At 40.1% G+C, this 16,221-nt stretch overlaps 1 protein-coding gene and 1 long non-coding RNA gene across 10 annotated transcripts in view; both read right to left on the bottom strand.

Moving 5' to 3' along the window:
* Positions 1–345: 345 nt before the first annotated feature.
* LOC136423183 (mitogen-activated protein kinase kinase kinase kinase 4-like) overlaps positions 346–16,221 on the bottom strand; it is a 70,710-nt gene continuing 54,834 nt past the window's right edge. For 5 of the 9 annotated variants that reach the window (XM_066411246.1, XM_066411243.1, XM_066411245.1 and 2 more), the window contains 15 exons: positions 16,096–16,160; positions 15,534–15,748; positions 14,340–14,544; positions 13,239–13,415; positions 10,605–10,869; positions 10,139–10,204; positions 9,763–9,840; positions 9,320–9,390; positions 8,748–8,811; positions 6,773–6,873; positions 6,119–6,268; positions 4,627–4,705; positions 4,075–4,155; positions 3,809–3,948; positions 346–3,377 (listed from right to left, as the gene is read on the bottom strand). In XM_066411246.1, coding sequence (XP_066267343.1) covers positions 3,303–3,377; positions 3,809–3,948; positions 4,075–4,155; positions 4,627–4,705; positions 6,119–6,268; positions 6,773–6,873; positions 8,748–8,811; positions 9,320–9,390; positions 9,763–9,840; positions 10,139–10,204; positions 10,605–10,869; positions 13,239–13,415; positions 14,340–14,544; positions 15,534–15,748; positions 16,096–16,160 — 1,832 coding nt within the window. In that variant the 3' untranslated portion in view covers positions 346–3,302. The remainder of the gene's footprint in view (positions 3,378–3,808; positions 3,949–4,074; positions 4,156–4,626; positions 4,706–6,118; positions 6,269–6,772; positions 6,874–8,747; positions 8,812–9,319; positions 9,391–9,762; positions 9,841–10,138; positions 10,205–10,604; positions 10,870–13,238; positions 13,416–14,339; positions 14,545–15,533; positions 15,749–16,095; positions 16,161–16,221) is intronic. The other 4 variants (XM_066411249.1, XM_066411247.1, XM_066411250.1 and 1 more) reach the window with 4 other exon arrangements.
* LOC136423185 (uncharacterized) lies at positions 4,713–6,112 on the bottom strand. The gene is made up of 2 exons (XR_010753721.1): positions 5,358–6,112; positions 4,713–5,249 (listed from the first exon to the last, which is right to left on the bottom strand). It is a non-coding gene; the product is annotated as an uncharacterized lncRNA (long non-coding RNA).

The raw sequence follows: 16,221 nt of genomic DNA, 5'->3' as shown, positions 1-16,221 counted from the left end.
CAATGTACCGACCGCACTTTGTATGTATCTGCTCAATCAATGTTACGCTCTTTTCATGTATACATATAGATGTTTCTACTTCCGTATAAACTACGTTTTGTCACAGGCGATTCCTAACTAACTGCGCTAAGATTATAAATAGAACAGCTTTGGGTAAAGGGACAATAAAAATGCGGGAACTTTTAATCATGATACGTTTGAGAACGGCATTGCCTCGGAATCACAAAATATTCTTGAAAAACAGATTTGCCAATTTCTTACGCTAAACCGTTTTTCACACACACACACACATTTTAACAAATATGACAATGATAGTAAACATAAGACAGACTTGACAGCGGGAAATTCCGTAAAAGCATTTATTGGTTGTTGTGTAGTGGAGTGCGTTCTTATCACTTGAGCATGCACCAGCGGCGCCTCCTGGCGAGACATTAGCGAGTTACAGAACGGGAAAACATAAATATTCCATTGTAGCTGTAGTATTACAATAATTATTATTCTTGAGGTGTAAATACAAATTATGATACCTTCTACACAACAGTGGATTTCTAGGACTAGATCTCACACCGAAGATAGCGTGTTCCGGACATAAATTAGTGGTACGTAGGTGGTTTTAAACCTTACATGGTGCAATGGAAAAATATTAAAGTCACTATCACTTGGCATTTTCATCTGCCTTTAGCTGATGACAACATTTGTACATTCATATACAACATGTAATATTGACTTGGTGCATTTTGAAAATAAAAATTATAAAAACTGACGATCATTTTTCACCCTCCACCTATCACCCAATCCTTCCTTCCCCTGTAGGTAAAATTCAGTACTAGATAAAATACAAATAATTCTACAATTTCCCCACTGCAAGTACAGCAAGGGCTCCTGAAAACAGCAAATAGCTACCTAAAAACAAAAAAATGGAACAAAACTTTTAAAAATACAAAGGGATTTGCAATATGCATATAATTACATAAAAATGGATTTTGCAAGTTTTTTTCCACATCCTACCGTTATACACAATTGTTTTTGGACAAAGGCAACACATCATAACATCCATGGGTAGTGTTGAGCATGTCTATGTATTGCTGTAGAGGATTAATCTACAATTGTTTGCCAAACTACCATACATTGAAACCCCTACTTGTCCTATTGTTACTCGTTTGTGAAGAATATCGTATAAGCTAGACATCTTTCGGTATATCCCGCCGCAGTTACTGAAACCATTCTGGAATTGCTTTGTATGGGTCATGGCTAGGCTTTAGCTATTGTAAACAACAGGTAGATACAATGTATATATACTCAGATGAGGACAGAATAGAACGACTGTATGTCATCAGTGAAGAGTTTCCGAATAAAAAGCAAGGACAATAGCACCAATGAGACCAAGGTTTGAATACTATCCTCTCTCTCCCTTCCAAGTGAAACCAGATATATATCTAGGGGTGAACATCTTTCTTTATTCCCCGCCCCACACACTTCCGCCCCCTTTGACACTGACATTCCTGTGGCACAAAGTTCACCCCAATAAATAACTAACACTTTTCTTTCAAGAACCCCGTTTCCATGTAGTACAGTCCACACGCCCATCTTAACCCCAGCTCCAATACTCCACCCCTTACCCTGTACATATTGCTTATAAAGCAATGTTTAAGTCAGTAAAAACATCACTGTCTATGCTACTTGACACCCCCGCTGTAAAATGGTATGCCCTCCACCTGGTCAAAACTCTCAGATCCACGGGCCACAACCATTTCGAAAGGGGGGAAGGTCAGTTCAATTGAGTGCCTGGAAATCGGATAATGTGCTATATATGTTGGTACAGTGTAACTATTAGGACTGGTAACAAAGCTGAAATCTAGTAGTGTCCATGGATACATTTAAAGACATCATTTTAGGTTAACAGTTTTTCTCACCAATGACTTGCAAACAATACATAGCATAAGAAATAACAACAAAAAGAACAACATTTGCCCTTGTTTTTCTTTAAATCTAGTCTACATCCATTTTTCTAATCTTAAGTTCTTTTTCCTGTACCAGAAAGAACAGTTATGTTGTTATACTAACTCCATTTTGAATGATTGTGACATATACAATATGCCTTGGTGTTTCTGATACAGAAATGCATGCAGATGACTGTTATATTCTGCAGCAAAACTAACCAATAAAAATGTCCCTCTTCCGCAGTCAGATGTTCATTCTATGGCTTGAATTTTACAAGATCTTTAAAACACTTACCATAGCTATTTATATACGAAAACCCTCACATGAAATGGTAAAAACGTTGCAATCTTGCAGCTCGCTGACATACATAATTTTGCCTACTCCTGCCTATAGCTTCACAATCACGGAGATGTTGAATCGACCCATGGATACCGGCATTTGCACATGAAACTGTCTTCTTTCTCCAATCAGTAAAAACAAACGAGTAATAAAAAAACTTTGTCCATTGCACCTGATTCCGATGCCGACCAATTTTGACACAAACTGTTGTTTTCGCTACAATCCCGTCCCTCCATATCTCACCTATACATACAAGTAATACTACAGAACTAGTAGGGTTCATTCTTACACTTACAGCAATGTACATGCTACATCTGTACCAAGTGGTCATCTCTTCATTACACACCAACTAAGCCCTGTCCAGGGATGACTCCTTAAGTCTTATCTTCCAAGGGAAGTTGTCATCATTTCTTCCAATCACAAAAAATCATATTTTCATTGCAGGTTCTTCTGGGCAGTTACACTGTTATAAGGGTGATCACATTTGTCCTACACAGTCATACATAAAAGCTACGTACAGCTCGGACAAGTCAGCACTCATAAAACGAATGACCATTTTTCTGTACCATTTCCAAGTACAGCTCTTATGGGCAGCACCATTCCTTTGTCTTCTCTCTCTTACCATATCCTCATTTTTTCAATCATCTGCTGTTTTTTTTAAAAAGACACTATCGACATCAACTTCCCCCATTTGTTTGTTTACAATGGTTCCTCCCAACCTGACAGCAAAACAAGTCCTAGCAGCTAGTTGTTGGTATGTATGGTAGATTTTACATCATGGAAGCTTTACATTTAGCTGCCAACCTAGCAAAAAGTTGTTGCTATGGATACAGCTTCTACATTGTTACTATGGAGACAGTGATCTGTCAATCAATCAATTTGAACCATAGTGTTTCTTCAGCTTGGAATCTGTGTTGTTGTTGATGGAGTCTTGGTTACTGGAGTTGTCGTTATCTATGGCTATCGTGTTACCATGGACACAGCTCTTGCACTTGCTGTTGTCATGGTGACTGTTTCCATGGCTACCACTGGATTTTGTTGAGTGTCATGAAGTAGACTTGACTGCTGGATCCCGAGCGAGTGGATGCAAAGAAGACCTGAAACAAAACCAAATAATTGAAGATGTCATACTTCTGTGAAAGATTTGAGTTTTTGTGAATTTCTTGAAGCAACAGCCTTATCATGCACTATAATAACACTGTTGATGCTCAACAAGTCACCGGGGTGTCCCAAATTGACGTCATTCATCTTGCCAGTCTGACCAGCTGTCCATGACTATACTACACTACTTTCAAAAACGGGTTGTTTGCCTGTAATGCCGCAGTACCTGAAAATACTGCTAGGGGACCCAAAACTGCTGTGTTTCTTCTGGACCTCAATAACTGGCTACATACCAAAATTCACATAAATCCACCAAAAGGATGAGTTATAGGTGCGAACACACAAACACAAACAAAAACAATACCCTCATTGGAGGTGAGCCTCCTTCCCAGAGGTAAATATCTGTGAGTGAGTAAAAGAAGCATACCTTGTCATTCCTCTCACACAGGAACTTGAGTCTCTGTGCCCTCTTGTGCATGAAGACCCCGTCCAGATGTCCAGTCTCTACTGACCGGATCTCTATAGCCTTCTGTCCCCATCCCATGATCTGCCCTGTCCCTATATATGCTGGGGGAAACAAACATTGCAGGTCTCAGAAAAGATAAAGCTTTACATGTATATATAATTATAAATGGGGACATTAATCAATCAATCATGGTAGTCAGTCAGTCAATTTTTTCCAAGTACACTCACCAACAGATGTGGGCATCTCTCCCCACTGTAAAACGATGTCCTTGATGACTTTGCCATATGTATTCACATACACCCCTTCGTCTGGAAGATAAAAAAGCTGTGAGTCTCTGATCTAAAAATGTTCAAGATCTATGTTCAAATGTTCCATATCAATGTTCTAAATCCATGTTCTAGACATTCTAGACCTACACATGTATGTTCTAGATCTATATTGTAATGTTTTAGATCTATGTTCTATATGCTCTAGATCAATGTTCTAAATTTGTCAGAACAATGTTCTGAATGTTCTAGATCAATGCTCTAAATGTTCCAGATCTATGTTCTAAATGTTCTAGATCCATGCTCTGAATGTTCTAAATGCTCTAGACCTGTGTTCCAAATGTTCTACATCTATGTTCTAAATGTTCTAGATCTATGTTCTAAATGTTCTAGATCTATGTTCTAAATGTTCTAGATCTATATTCTAAATGTTCCAGATCTATGTTCTAAATGTTCTAAATCAATGTTCTACATGTTCTAGATCTATGTTCTACATGTTCTAGATCTATGTACCTTCATAGCACAGCAGGAGGTCCATCCCCTTGGAGTTGGGGAGGGTGATGATGGCGTGAGGCAGGATCCCACTGGAGATCTGTAGGTGGGAAACAGAGGAGTGTCGATGGTGTAGGAACAACAGCTACACATGTGGGGGAGGGGGGCAGGTGGAGGGGCGTACACATACAGGAGAGAAGGGACACAGGTGTCAACAGAAAGAAATGCCAACACAGAAGACAAACAGTAACAGAAAGACTCAGGCAGTATGGACTAGAACGAATTTGTGATAAAATAACACTGGGCACTTAATATACTTGGACAAGCACTAGGAATTTGGACCATCTCCAAGACACATCTTTCTACAACTATGTATATTCTGACAGAAACATTTCAGATACCACGATAAACAAGCAGCATGCAGGAAAAGTAGTGGAACTTTCAACACAGTGGCCTTGAGTTTGTGTAAAAGTTTGGACAACTGTTGCGCATGGCCTTGTAAGCTCTATTCATCATCATCCTCTCATACCAGGCACACTGCTTGTATGTGTTAGGCCAATCAGATACTCTCTGCTGTTAGAGGGAAAGCTACCAGCCAATCACGTCACAGTTTACAGTCATGAGGCAACCTGATTGGCTGACAGCTTTCATCTAGCAACAGAGATAGTATCTGATTGGCTGATGGCGGGTCAGTGCTAACCCAGTGAGAAGGACAGATCACTGGCCAGTACACCAGGGTAGTTGCCTGACACATACAAGCAAAGGGGTTGGTCTGAGAGGATGCTATTCATGTACACAGTGAAACACCAATGGTAAATGTGCAATGTGAAGAAAGCTGTAGAAGTTTGTATCCACCTGCAACCGCTGTGACAGGCAGAAGTAGGAGGTGGGGTAGTAGACACAAACACACAGCACACAAAAGTAGGTGGATAAAACATATGAAAGAAGAGCACTACAAGTAGAACAAACAGAAAACTGACATGCATACACAACAAAGGCTAACACAATCCACTCAACAGTTCACAATATACAGTCAAACATGTACAATGTACTAGTGACCACCTCTTGAAACTTTTCAACACAAACATGGAATCACTATGATACCAGAGATATAAACAATGTTTATCATCCAACTGACATTTGTAAATGTTTAATATCATCCCCTATATAGAGTTCAAGTAAAGATGTTTCTACAAGCTTTCCATGTCATCCACACATCCTTAATTCATTGAAACTCTCTACTGCAATTCATATATAGATTACAGACTTTTTAAATCTCTAGTATAACAACTTAGGTTAGGCCTAGGAAAATTAATGTTGTGTTTCTGATTATAGTCCTGAAAAAACTATAGTAACTGTTGGTAGGTATGGATTTTCTTTCTTTTTTTTTTGGTTAAAGTGCCACAACACAATATTTGTTTTCCTAGGTCTTATGAGTTTGTACATCTCTTGTATTACAACTCAGAAACTCAGGTTTGGTGAATGGTGATGAACAAGTTGCAGGGACACTTACATGTGTGGGGATGTAGATGTCGTACACTGCCGATGTGTCAAGGTCGATGGCGTGGAATCCCGCTCCCGACCCGTAGATGACCTTGAGCCTGCTGTCCTCCTCTATCGTCAGGTCGACCATCAAGGGTTTGTGGAGAAGGTCGCCAAATGACTGTTGAAGGACATGGTGCTGTCAGTCTTATGTACTGTAAATCTTTAGATATTTGCATTCATGTGTTTTTTGTTGTGGTATCCATTGTACATACATGACTGCTGTACTACAGAATTGTGACAGCAAAAGCCCTTCCAAACAGGAAATAAGTCCCACACAATAAATGAATTTGTAGTGAAGTGACGTTGAAGATGATCTTTTACAAAACAGTCTAATAGTTTGCAGCACTGGGACAAGTTATTTTCTCAATCTTTTTAACCTTCTCCCTGCTACCTGACCCTGTAACCAATATAAATTTGCAGCTGGGAGAAGGTTAAAGTAAGGTGAACAATGTCCTAAGAGGAAGACATAAAATCTCTTGTGATACAATAACATGTATTTTTTTAACTTGGATGCTCTTCCATCTTAGCACTTTCTCTATTCCATTTGTTGAGACACCACCATTTGGTATCTTAAGAAATCACACATGGCCAAAGTTCCTCCCTGATTTCACGACAGTCTCACCTTGAAAGCCATGAACTTGTGGTATGGCTTTGGTGCCCAGGCGTAGACCTCGATGCTGTTTCTCAGCGCAATGACCAAGAACTTGATTCTTTCGTACTTGACTGAGGGAGAGGAGGGGAACAAACCTTCATGTAACAGCTAACAAACATAAAACACACATCAAAAGTGTTACAAGGGGGTGAGGAGTGTTTTAACATGGAGTTTGATTTTTTTCTTCAATTAAAGCTACATGTAGTTATCATTGAATGTTATCAACTACATGTTCATGGGTGTATATGTCGTAAAGCTGGTCATCCCCGTAAAAGTCTTTTTTTTCCAGGTCTTTGGTTTAAATCAAACTTTTTTCAAGGATCAAGAATTCACATCATTGAGAATTTTTTTTGATTCACAGGATCAAGAATTCCGTTAAATCACAGGTTCAAGAACTTTTTTCTACTCACAGGAACAAGAATTTTTTTAAGTGAAAAAATCAAAACTTTTTTTAAATAAGTCAGGATCAACTTTTTTAACTAACATGATAGAGAATTGTTTTTGTTGTGGTAGAGGTAAAAAAAGTTTATTGGGATAGAACCTTGCTAGAACCAATGTGCGATGTTATATGTTGACTGTGTCAATGCAGTTCCACCTCTCAGTACTAGGGGGCGTATCTACACAGGGCACTGATGTTTGCTAAACTATTCAGAAGACATGGTTTAAAAGTCACATTCTTTGTCTTTTCTCAATATCCTACAAACTGAACACCAGGAATTAGTTATTCAGTACATTTTTGCCAAAGACATGTTAGTAACTACTGCTTGCTGTAAAACAGAAGGTGTTGGAAATCATGATAAAAGCAAAATATGATAAACAGAGTTGAAACATAATTCAATATGCTCTAATATGAAATAAACTGCCAATCCCAGCATACCATGAAAACTTACCATCACATTCTTCCCATACAAGGACAAAAGCATGATGGGTAAGAATACAAAGGTGAGCAGTGGATTATGGGTAACATAAAGACAAAAACTGGTGTACATGCATTACCATGGCAACAACACTCCCCCTCAAGCTGGACGATTTATGTTTTTTTTACCGTTTAAAGAAAGATTTTTCTTCCTATAGATGTTAAGCAAACCATAAAGCATTTAAAGTAAATCAAAAACAAATACATGCTGCTTTCTGAATACTGAAGTTTTGTAGACAATCCAGAGGAATATCTCTATACAACACAATACTAGTACCATGCAGATATTAAAATGAACATAAATGTAATTAAATCCAGATCATGACTTTAGACCTTACAAAACAGAAAAGACCACTATATTTCAATTCTCTTTTAAAGAAAAACAAATATCAGATTTTTTAAAATTCCTTCAACAGCAATTCTGGCAAGGTTTTTGCAAAATTTGATTCAAAACTGTTCTGTCAATGACTTGTTTAAAAAAAAATGCCTCGCCCCTGAGGCATCGCCAAAAACTCATTGATTTATTTATGTCTGAGAGGAAATGCTGGGAAGGGACTGGCCAGTAGGTGACCAACATAGGCAAAAAGAATACTTCATGAAGATGACTGGTACAAAACATCGCAAAGTGCAGTTAATAGTATGGTAATGATACATGAATGTGTGTGTGCATATCTAAAATTGTACCACTGTCTATAGTATGACTTAGTTGATGTTAAAGTCCTTCCTATACCACGTATGACTTAAACACAATATTAGACATATGCTTTCAAGTGTCTTTCCTATTTCTGATTGGGCCACCAAAAAAATTCCTGAAAAGATGTTTAGCGCTTGTGATGATGACCATACTAGTTCAGGACACACCCCCGAGAACACAGTTATCAGTTTGAATGGCAAACATTTTTTGTACTTACCGCTGACAGATGTATAAATGTGTGTATGTTTTGTATCTGTATCTGTATCTATATAGCCGGTATTGCCGCCCTTTGGCATAACACACCAGCTGTTGAAAGTGACCCTGTGATTACTTACCCACTTTATAGTGGACACACCCCTCTAAATCACCAACTGACACCCATCCATGTCTTCTCTCAGTCTGCAAAGTCAAAACAGTTTGAAGTGTTACCATTTGAAGAGTGTTGCTTCATTCTCATTTAAGTGCATGTTGGTCATCTACATCTTCTTGCGCTGAGAAAAAGTCATGAATCGCAATTCACTCATTCGGCATTGAGCGCAATTTGCTAATCCTGGCATGAACAGTCTGTGTTCTATGAGGAAAAAATCTCTCCTCGGGCCATTCATACCAGGATTCATGAATCGGGATCAATCATCATGCCTAGGTGACTCTCGATTTGGAAATCCTGATTCGCGAATCCTGGTAAGAGCGGAGTCTTAGCTAAACAATCAAACAGACACAATGTAGAAGTGTTCATTGGAAAGTAGCTGAAAAGTTACAGTAATATTGGCAGACAAAATCCCTTTTGGTTGTCTAGCTAACAACACTTTAACCATGCAGCAGTCTGAAGACTTGTAGCGAGAGCTGCTATTCCATCTATCTACATAATTTATGGTGTAGGCATGCAAGAGTAGAGCTGGAGTCTTACATCTGTATCCCCCTTCAGAATCTTACTCTTCAGCCAGGAGAGGTAGTACACCCTCAGTTTGTTCTTCTTCCCTGGAGGGACAACAGAAAATGATGAAGTAAGCACAGTCTCCACTTCCCACATACATGTAGCAACACCTTAGCAAATAAAACACAATATTTCATGGCAACTAATTTGATTAAACTGTTGCTGAACAATTCTCTTTTATTTCAGTGACTTTGCATGTAAAGCCTCGTTAAGTTTTTTCAAGAAAAACATATTGAGGTGGAAAACATTCTGGGGGCTCTCTACAAAGTTGACAGCCTGATTGTTCAGTGCATACTGAAGTCTGGCTGTTTATGATATCGCCTTTCATAGGGCCAGGTCAGCTGGTTATACAATGCAACCTCCCTTTTTTAGCTGGGCCATGTAGAGGATAAATTCATTGAATAACCATGTCATACCTGATATAGACACTAGGATGTTCTGCCCTTCTAGAACATCTATCTGCTGAAACCTTCTCCGACTGATCAGGGGATAAACTGAGGAAACAGGAGGAAAAGTCAGTAACATCAGCAGTTGTCATAGGAGTCAAACAGTGTCTAGCCTTTCATAGGTCTTAGAAGTATGTGGCAAGAGCACCAAACACTTTGAGGTGGCCATTATGTGCACCAATGTATTCATTGTCACTCTCATATTAGATCAAAATAATCATATAATTGTTGGATATCAAATTTCTGCCTTGAGTAAATATGGCTTGCGCAAGTTGTACAACCCACTCAGCTCTGATTTTAACAAACAAACAAACAAACAAACAAACAAACAAACAAACAGACAGACCTTCTCCATGTCCACTCCTGTCCAGCAGCACCAGTCCGTTCTCTGTCCCTATCAGCAGATTCACCCCTAGCAACAACAGAGGGTCAACGACTGTTAGGGCAACGACCCTTAACTTCTACAACCAATACTTATACACATGTATTCAAGTTTCCATTCTTTTAGGGATGCTAAAAGAACATTTCATAAAGCCATTAGACATGCATATAGCAGAAAATGCATAGAGACTCAAAATTAAGGTAACTTATTCTGGGACCTTTGTCCCAACTTCCACTTCCTCTCAGGTGACAGTTAACACTATTTCCCCCTTCGCTTCCTGCCACTGTACATGTGCTGTATTCAAATTGTAACAGACACACAAGCAAACACACACTTTAAAATACACAACAAAAACAAAACCTTCATACAAGAAGGTAAAATACTATCATATTAAAAATCTGCAGATGGAAAAGATCCAAAAGATCCTCACCCCACAAAGCAGCACACAGTATCTCCGAGTTGAACCTCTTCTTGTACTTGCGGATCTCGGGCATGTCCGGCTGGGGGTTGATGGGAGTGACATTAACATTGACCTGTGACCCCTTCCTCTCGGGGGTGCGGGGAGGGGTATGCTCTGCGGAGCTCCCCTCCCCGCTCGGCTGCGGCCTGCGGTCGCCTGCGCCGAAACCGAACGCCGTGAACGATTTTTGCTTGGCGAGATTGTTGCTATTTTTAGGGGCCACCGCCTGTCGGTACTGCAAAGGGAAGAGAAACAGAAAGGCACACATAAGTACATGTATAAATGCATGTTACACATAAAAATAACACATATATAATTCTATATCATTCTACATCAATTCTATCTTTGACTTAACACATAGTAGCTTACTCACTGTGCTATATAATGATTCCAGAACCAAATTTTTTGAAAATCTTTTGAATCTCAAATTTTGATAATGGTAATCTGTGACTTTCAAATTCCAATCATTGCTTCAGGATTTCAGTTCATACATGATTCACTACTGGTATTTGTTTTTATACTTTACAACTCTCATTACATCTTTTCATTACACACATGTGCACCGTCATGCAGAGAATAAATCCTATGAATCATAACACTGCATGCATGATAACAACAACAACTACATGTACTACAACATACATATATAGACACTATCACCCAACCTTTCAACAGAAGGGAGGGAGGGAGGGAGGGGGCACTAGAACTGAAAAACATGGATGGAAAACTTAAAAAACTACACACGAGACGTCCCACAAAAAAATGTATGGAAGGCCACTGGTCACCACCCACACAGCACCGCCACAATGATTCATGCTTCAGTTGGCCTCACCTCAGTACAAGTTGACTTACAATTATGTCCAGCAGGAGTTAGTGCGCAGCGGGAGGGGGGCAGAAGAAACCGGATTAGAACTGGCACACCACCACAACCACCCACAATAGACTGATCACCACAACCCACAATAGACTGATCCTGACTGTCCATCACAATTAAGGGTTCAACCAATGAAAGCATGGCAAGTTCGACCAATGAGAGAGTGGCTGCATTTTTAGCAAATTTTTGCATTTTTTATGTTTTTACTTTTGCGTGTCTATGTTTCGAAACCAGATTTAGTCTGGCACACCACCACCAACAATAGTCTGATCCTGACTGTTCATCACAATTAAGGGTTTGACCAATGAGAGCATGGCATTTAGCAGTTTGACCAATGAGAGAGTGGCTGCACATCTTTCCATTTTTTCTAATTTTCTTTTGAATTTTGCATGTCTGCGTTTTGAAACCGGATTAGAACTGGCACACCACTACCACAACCACCCACAATAGACTGATCCTGACTGTCCATCACAATTAAGGGTTTGGCCAATGAGAGCATGCCATTTAGCTTTTTGACCAATGAGAGAGTGGCTGCATGTCTCTCAAAGATTTTTTGAAGATATATTTTTGTTTAAATAATTTTTTCTTTCCTCTTTCATTTTGGGTATCTCATCTACATTTTGAACCTGGATTAGAACTGGCACACCACCACTGTCAAATGTCTGATCCCGACTGTCCATCACAATTAGCAGTCGAACCAATGAGAGCATGGCAGTAAGCACTTTGACGGAAGGGAGCTGCATGTCTCTCAAATATCTGATGTTTTGAAATTTATTTTGCATGTCTACGTTTTGAAACTGGATGGGAACTGGCACACCACCACCATCAAATGTCTGATCCTGACCGTCCATCACAATTACATGTCGCTGTTCAACCAATGATTGCACAGCAATTAGCACTTTGACCAAGGAGAGAGTGGATGCATGTCTGTCAAGTTCCTGCAATTCTTAAATTTCTATTTTACATGTCTAAGTTTAAACAGAGGTGGGTGGGGCTATGGGATCGATCTATTGGAAAGGTATGTAGTACCGTTTGGTTATGCTTTTCAAGAAGGTTCAATACTTTTAGCAGGTCACCCAAATGCCTTTATCAATACATTCAGTTCAATGTCCTTTCATTTTATGATAAGAAGTTTTTTTCATAGTCACGAATTCTACATGCAAAGCCCTTTATCTATCTAATTGCGCAGCTTTGCCTGTATAAACCATAAGTAAACATCAACATAAAGTCTTCATTGCTTTTGACTTATTGCGGGGGTTAGAATATGAGACCTATAACTCAAAATCAGTTCAAACGGAATAACAGATTTGTCTCTGTTGGCCAAGATCATAGGTCAACTGTTGAAACAACCTTCACACAATCCCAAATATCATCCCATCTTACAACTGATAAGTTAGTGCATATATTCCACAGAAAATCCTCCTTGAAACCATCTAAACAATTTTAAAAAGTTAGTGTGCCATCAAACTAAATTTTCAGTGTAATCAAAGCTCCAAAGCCTTTGTGAAATTTTGTGACAGCCTTGCCAACATTAAAAATCAACTTGAATACAAACGCATCAAGCTTTGCCTTGCCAAAATGAAACAACAGGCACTTGAAGAAAAGTCACAATCACATGGGTCTAAATCTGTCCATGCCAACAATATCCCAGCAAAGGAAAGAGTAGCCAAGTCTACAGAATTCTGCAAACCACCGTCTTTACCGCCTAGTTTATAACGAGCTACTCTTGCCTTTGGTTTTCTGCGTACCTCCTCAGACGTGGTCTTGTCCTGCGGCACCTGGCCGGACTTGTTCGCGCCCGAGGACGGCGAAGAGTGCTGGCTCTGCGGGAGCAGGTCCGGAAGGACGTCGCCGGAGCTGCGTGCGTTCACCACCGACCCGTTGGCGCGTCTCTCCCCAGAGCCCTGCTGTGATGGGAATACGGAATTTGGCATCGTATCAGATCTAGCTACTGATCTTAGGATGACATTTTGTGCCTCACATTTCTCAGTGTTATACAAACCCTGGCCCATATACTGTAAGCTCTTTCATTTTTGCAAGACTAAATTTCGCGGTATGTGTGTAAAAGAGGTTTTTGTGGTGTTTTAAGTTTATGATCTAAATAAAACTCCAATACAAAAAGACATAATTGAGGTCAAATGATTTCACAAAAGAGAGACAACACGAAAATAAAACCACAGCAAATATCTTAAGATTTGCATTAGCTCCTGACATTTTGTGGTTCATGGTTTCTTGCCAGGCACATATATCAGCATGACAAATTTCGCATCACATTATCAGAAAGGTTGGGATCAAACCACTCTGTCATCTACGCTCTTCCCTGACAAGACTTGCTGCAGTGATATCTGTACAGATTGGATCATCCATCTCTTTTACACACAATAGACCGGTCCAGACTGTCTATCACAATTAGCAGTTCAACCAATGAGAGAGTGGCTGTATGTCCATCAAAGGTTAGCATTTTTGTGTGGTTGTTGGTGTAGATTAGAATCTTGAGGTTCTGGGTTCAAGTCCCCAGTAGGCTCCAATGTTGTGCCCTTGGGAAAGGCACTTTACACTTGGCTCTGGTGAAAAAGAGTACCTACATGTTGTAGCTTTGATTATGGAGGTCCTCTTGGATTGGAAGTAAAGCCGGAGGACCCGTTTTTGAGGAGAGCCACATCTCAAGCACGTTAAAGTACCCACAACACTTATCGAAAAGAGTAAGCGTCCATCGAAGTGTGGGAGGATCAAACCTTACAGAGCTGTCTTACACAGCTTGTACTTAATGTGCAAAACTGGTGTGTGACTAAAAATGCTGCTTACTAGTTATGTGAAACAAACAAACTCACATTTCTGACCACCAGGGTGTCGCTGTCATTGCTGGAGTTGTCCTGTGCGCTGGGGGTGGGCGTGGTTGTGGTTGTCGTGGTGACAGATGAGATGGAGGGCTGGGCGGAGGGCGGGCGTGGTCTGTGCTCGGGCGACACCTCCTGACTCTCCTCCTCATCCTCGTGTACAATCAGGGTGTCGAAGCCATCTTCTTTTACCTCAGGTCTAAAATGCCACATCATCATTATCGTCATCCCCTCCTTTAACCTATTGCACACTTAAGTAGCCATTTGGCACCCCATTCTCTATTGGTAGTAGAGTTAGGCAGCAGGGAGAAGGTTAAAGACCAAATGACACCAAAATACAACATTTTCTGATTGTATTAGTTTATAGTCAATTAACATGCAAGTTTGTACCAAATACATCTACCTCTGTGATTAAACATCGCACCATCAAAAGCCAGTCTTCAAGTTTTTTGCATTCGTTGAGTATTGAATACTCTTGACAACATTAAAAAACTTTTACATCACATTGATTTTGCCATGCATTGAACAGCAGACACCGTAGGCATCCATTCTATTCTAGCTCCAGTTCGTTTCTCTGATGAGTCTGATCGCTTCCCAAGCCAATAGTCTGGTAACATTTATAATTATGAATACTGCTTTGAATCTAAATTTTCACCTAATAAATAAGAACAATCAGAGGAGTGCCCTAAAGCTACAATAGGATGGATTCCAGGCAAGGCCACACTGACTTGATCATATAGACGACATCTGCATGCATTAATTTTCGTCAATTTAAAAAAAAAGGTTGCAAATCATACAACAAAGCTGCAAAAGGAGCAAATTTGCCATAAATTGTGGAAAAACAAAAATTGCGAAACAGACATGAGCAGTGAAGTCTTTCAGAGTCAAAGAAGATATGACGAATAGAATTATGTAACTTATTGTTTGGTTTACCATAGTTCAGTAATTTGTTCAACATTCCTGACCATTTAGGTTTCATAATGAGGATAACTTTTTTAAAAACTCTTTTTCTTTTTGCATGCTCGCATCATTGTCATTCAAAGAATCAACTCAGTATGGCCTTACAACAATAAAAACTGGTTATCACTGGTTAACATGGCAATCTTTGCAAACAGACAAACAGACCAAGTCCTGTTAGTTCCACCTCTATGCAGAAGTAGAAAGACTTGCCTGGTGTTATCTACATACATTGGTCTGGGCGGGTCGGAAGCCAGGATGGTTCCGTCGCGCGTGATCTCCGAGATGTCATCCAGGCTGTCCTCCTCCTCGCTCTCCTCTCCGTCTCCTCCCGCCGGGGGCGGCGGCGCCGGGCGGGCCGGAACGCTGGGGGCCTCGATCGCGGTCGCCATGGCGCTGAGCTCTTCCGCCAGCACCTCCAGGTCCTGGGGGTTACAGACCTCCTTCTATAGAACCAAGAGGGATGAAACAGGTAAGATTTAACCTTTAGCACTCTGAAGTAGCCGTTTGGCACCCAATTCCCTATTGATTACAGAGTTAGGCAGCAGGCAGGTCTTTTCGAGGCTGCTATCAGATACTTAGTAGTGTCCTTCCCACCAACTTTTTCCTCCTCAAAAAAAATCAAGACTAGTAACCTCTCTTAAACATAGCACATATGATTGACCCTTGAGATTCGCGTTTGGCAAGTTTTATATGGAGAGATTCACATTCATCCCACGATGAAGATAAATCCTAAATTGACTAAATGTAACAAGCTAAATGGACGAATCTTTCCACACAGCCGATAGCTCACCTTCGGTTTGTTGACCTTGGTGACTCCAGATGGGCCCTCCCCAGCGTCTGCCTGGCTGGAGGAGTCTACCACAAACAAACAAACAAACAAATAAATTAATGGTAAACTCATAAGATTTGACATTTC

This window comes from Branchiostoma lanceolatum, chromosome 17, assembly GCF_035083965.1.
Source record: "Branchiostoma lanceolatum isolate klBraLanc5 chromosome 17, klBraLanc5.hap2, whole genome shotgun sequence".
Lineage (NCBI taxonomy): Eukaryota > Metazoa > Chordata > Leptocardii > Amphioxiformes > Branchiostomatidae > Branchiostoma > Branchiostoma lanceolatum.
Note: the sequence above shows the minus strand (reverse complement) of the source record. Positions and strands in the feature narration are given on the sequence as shown.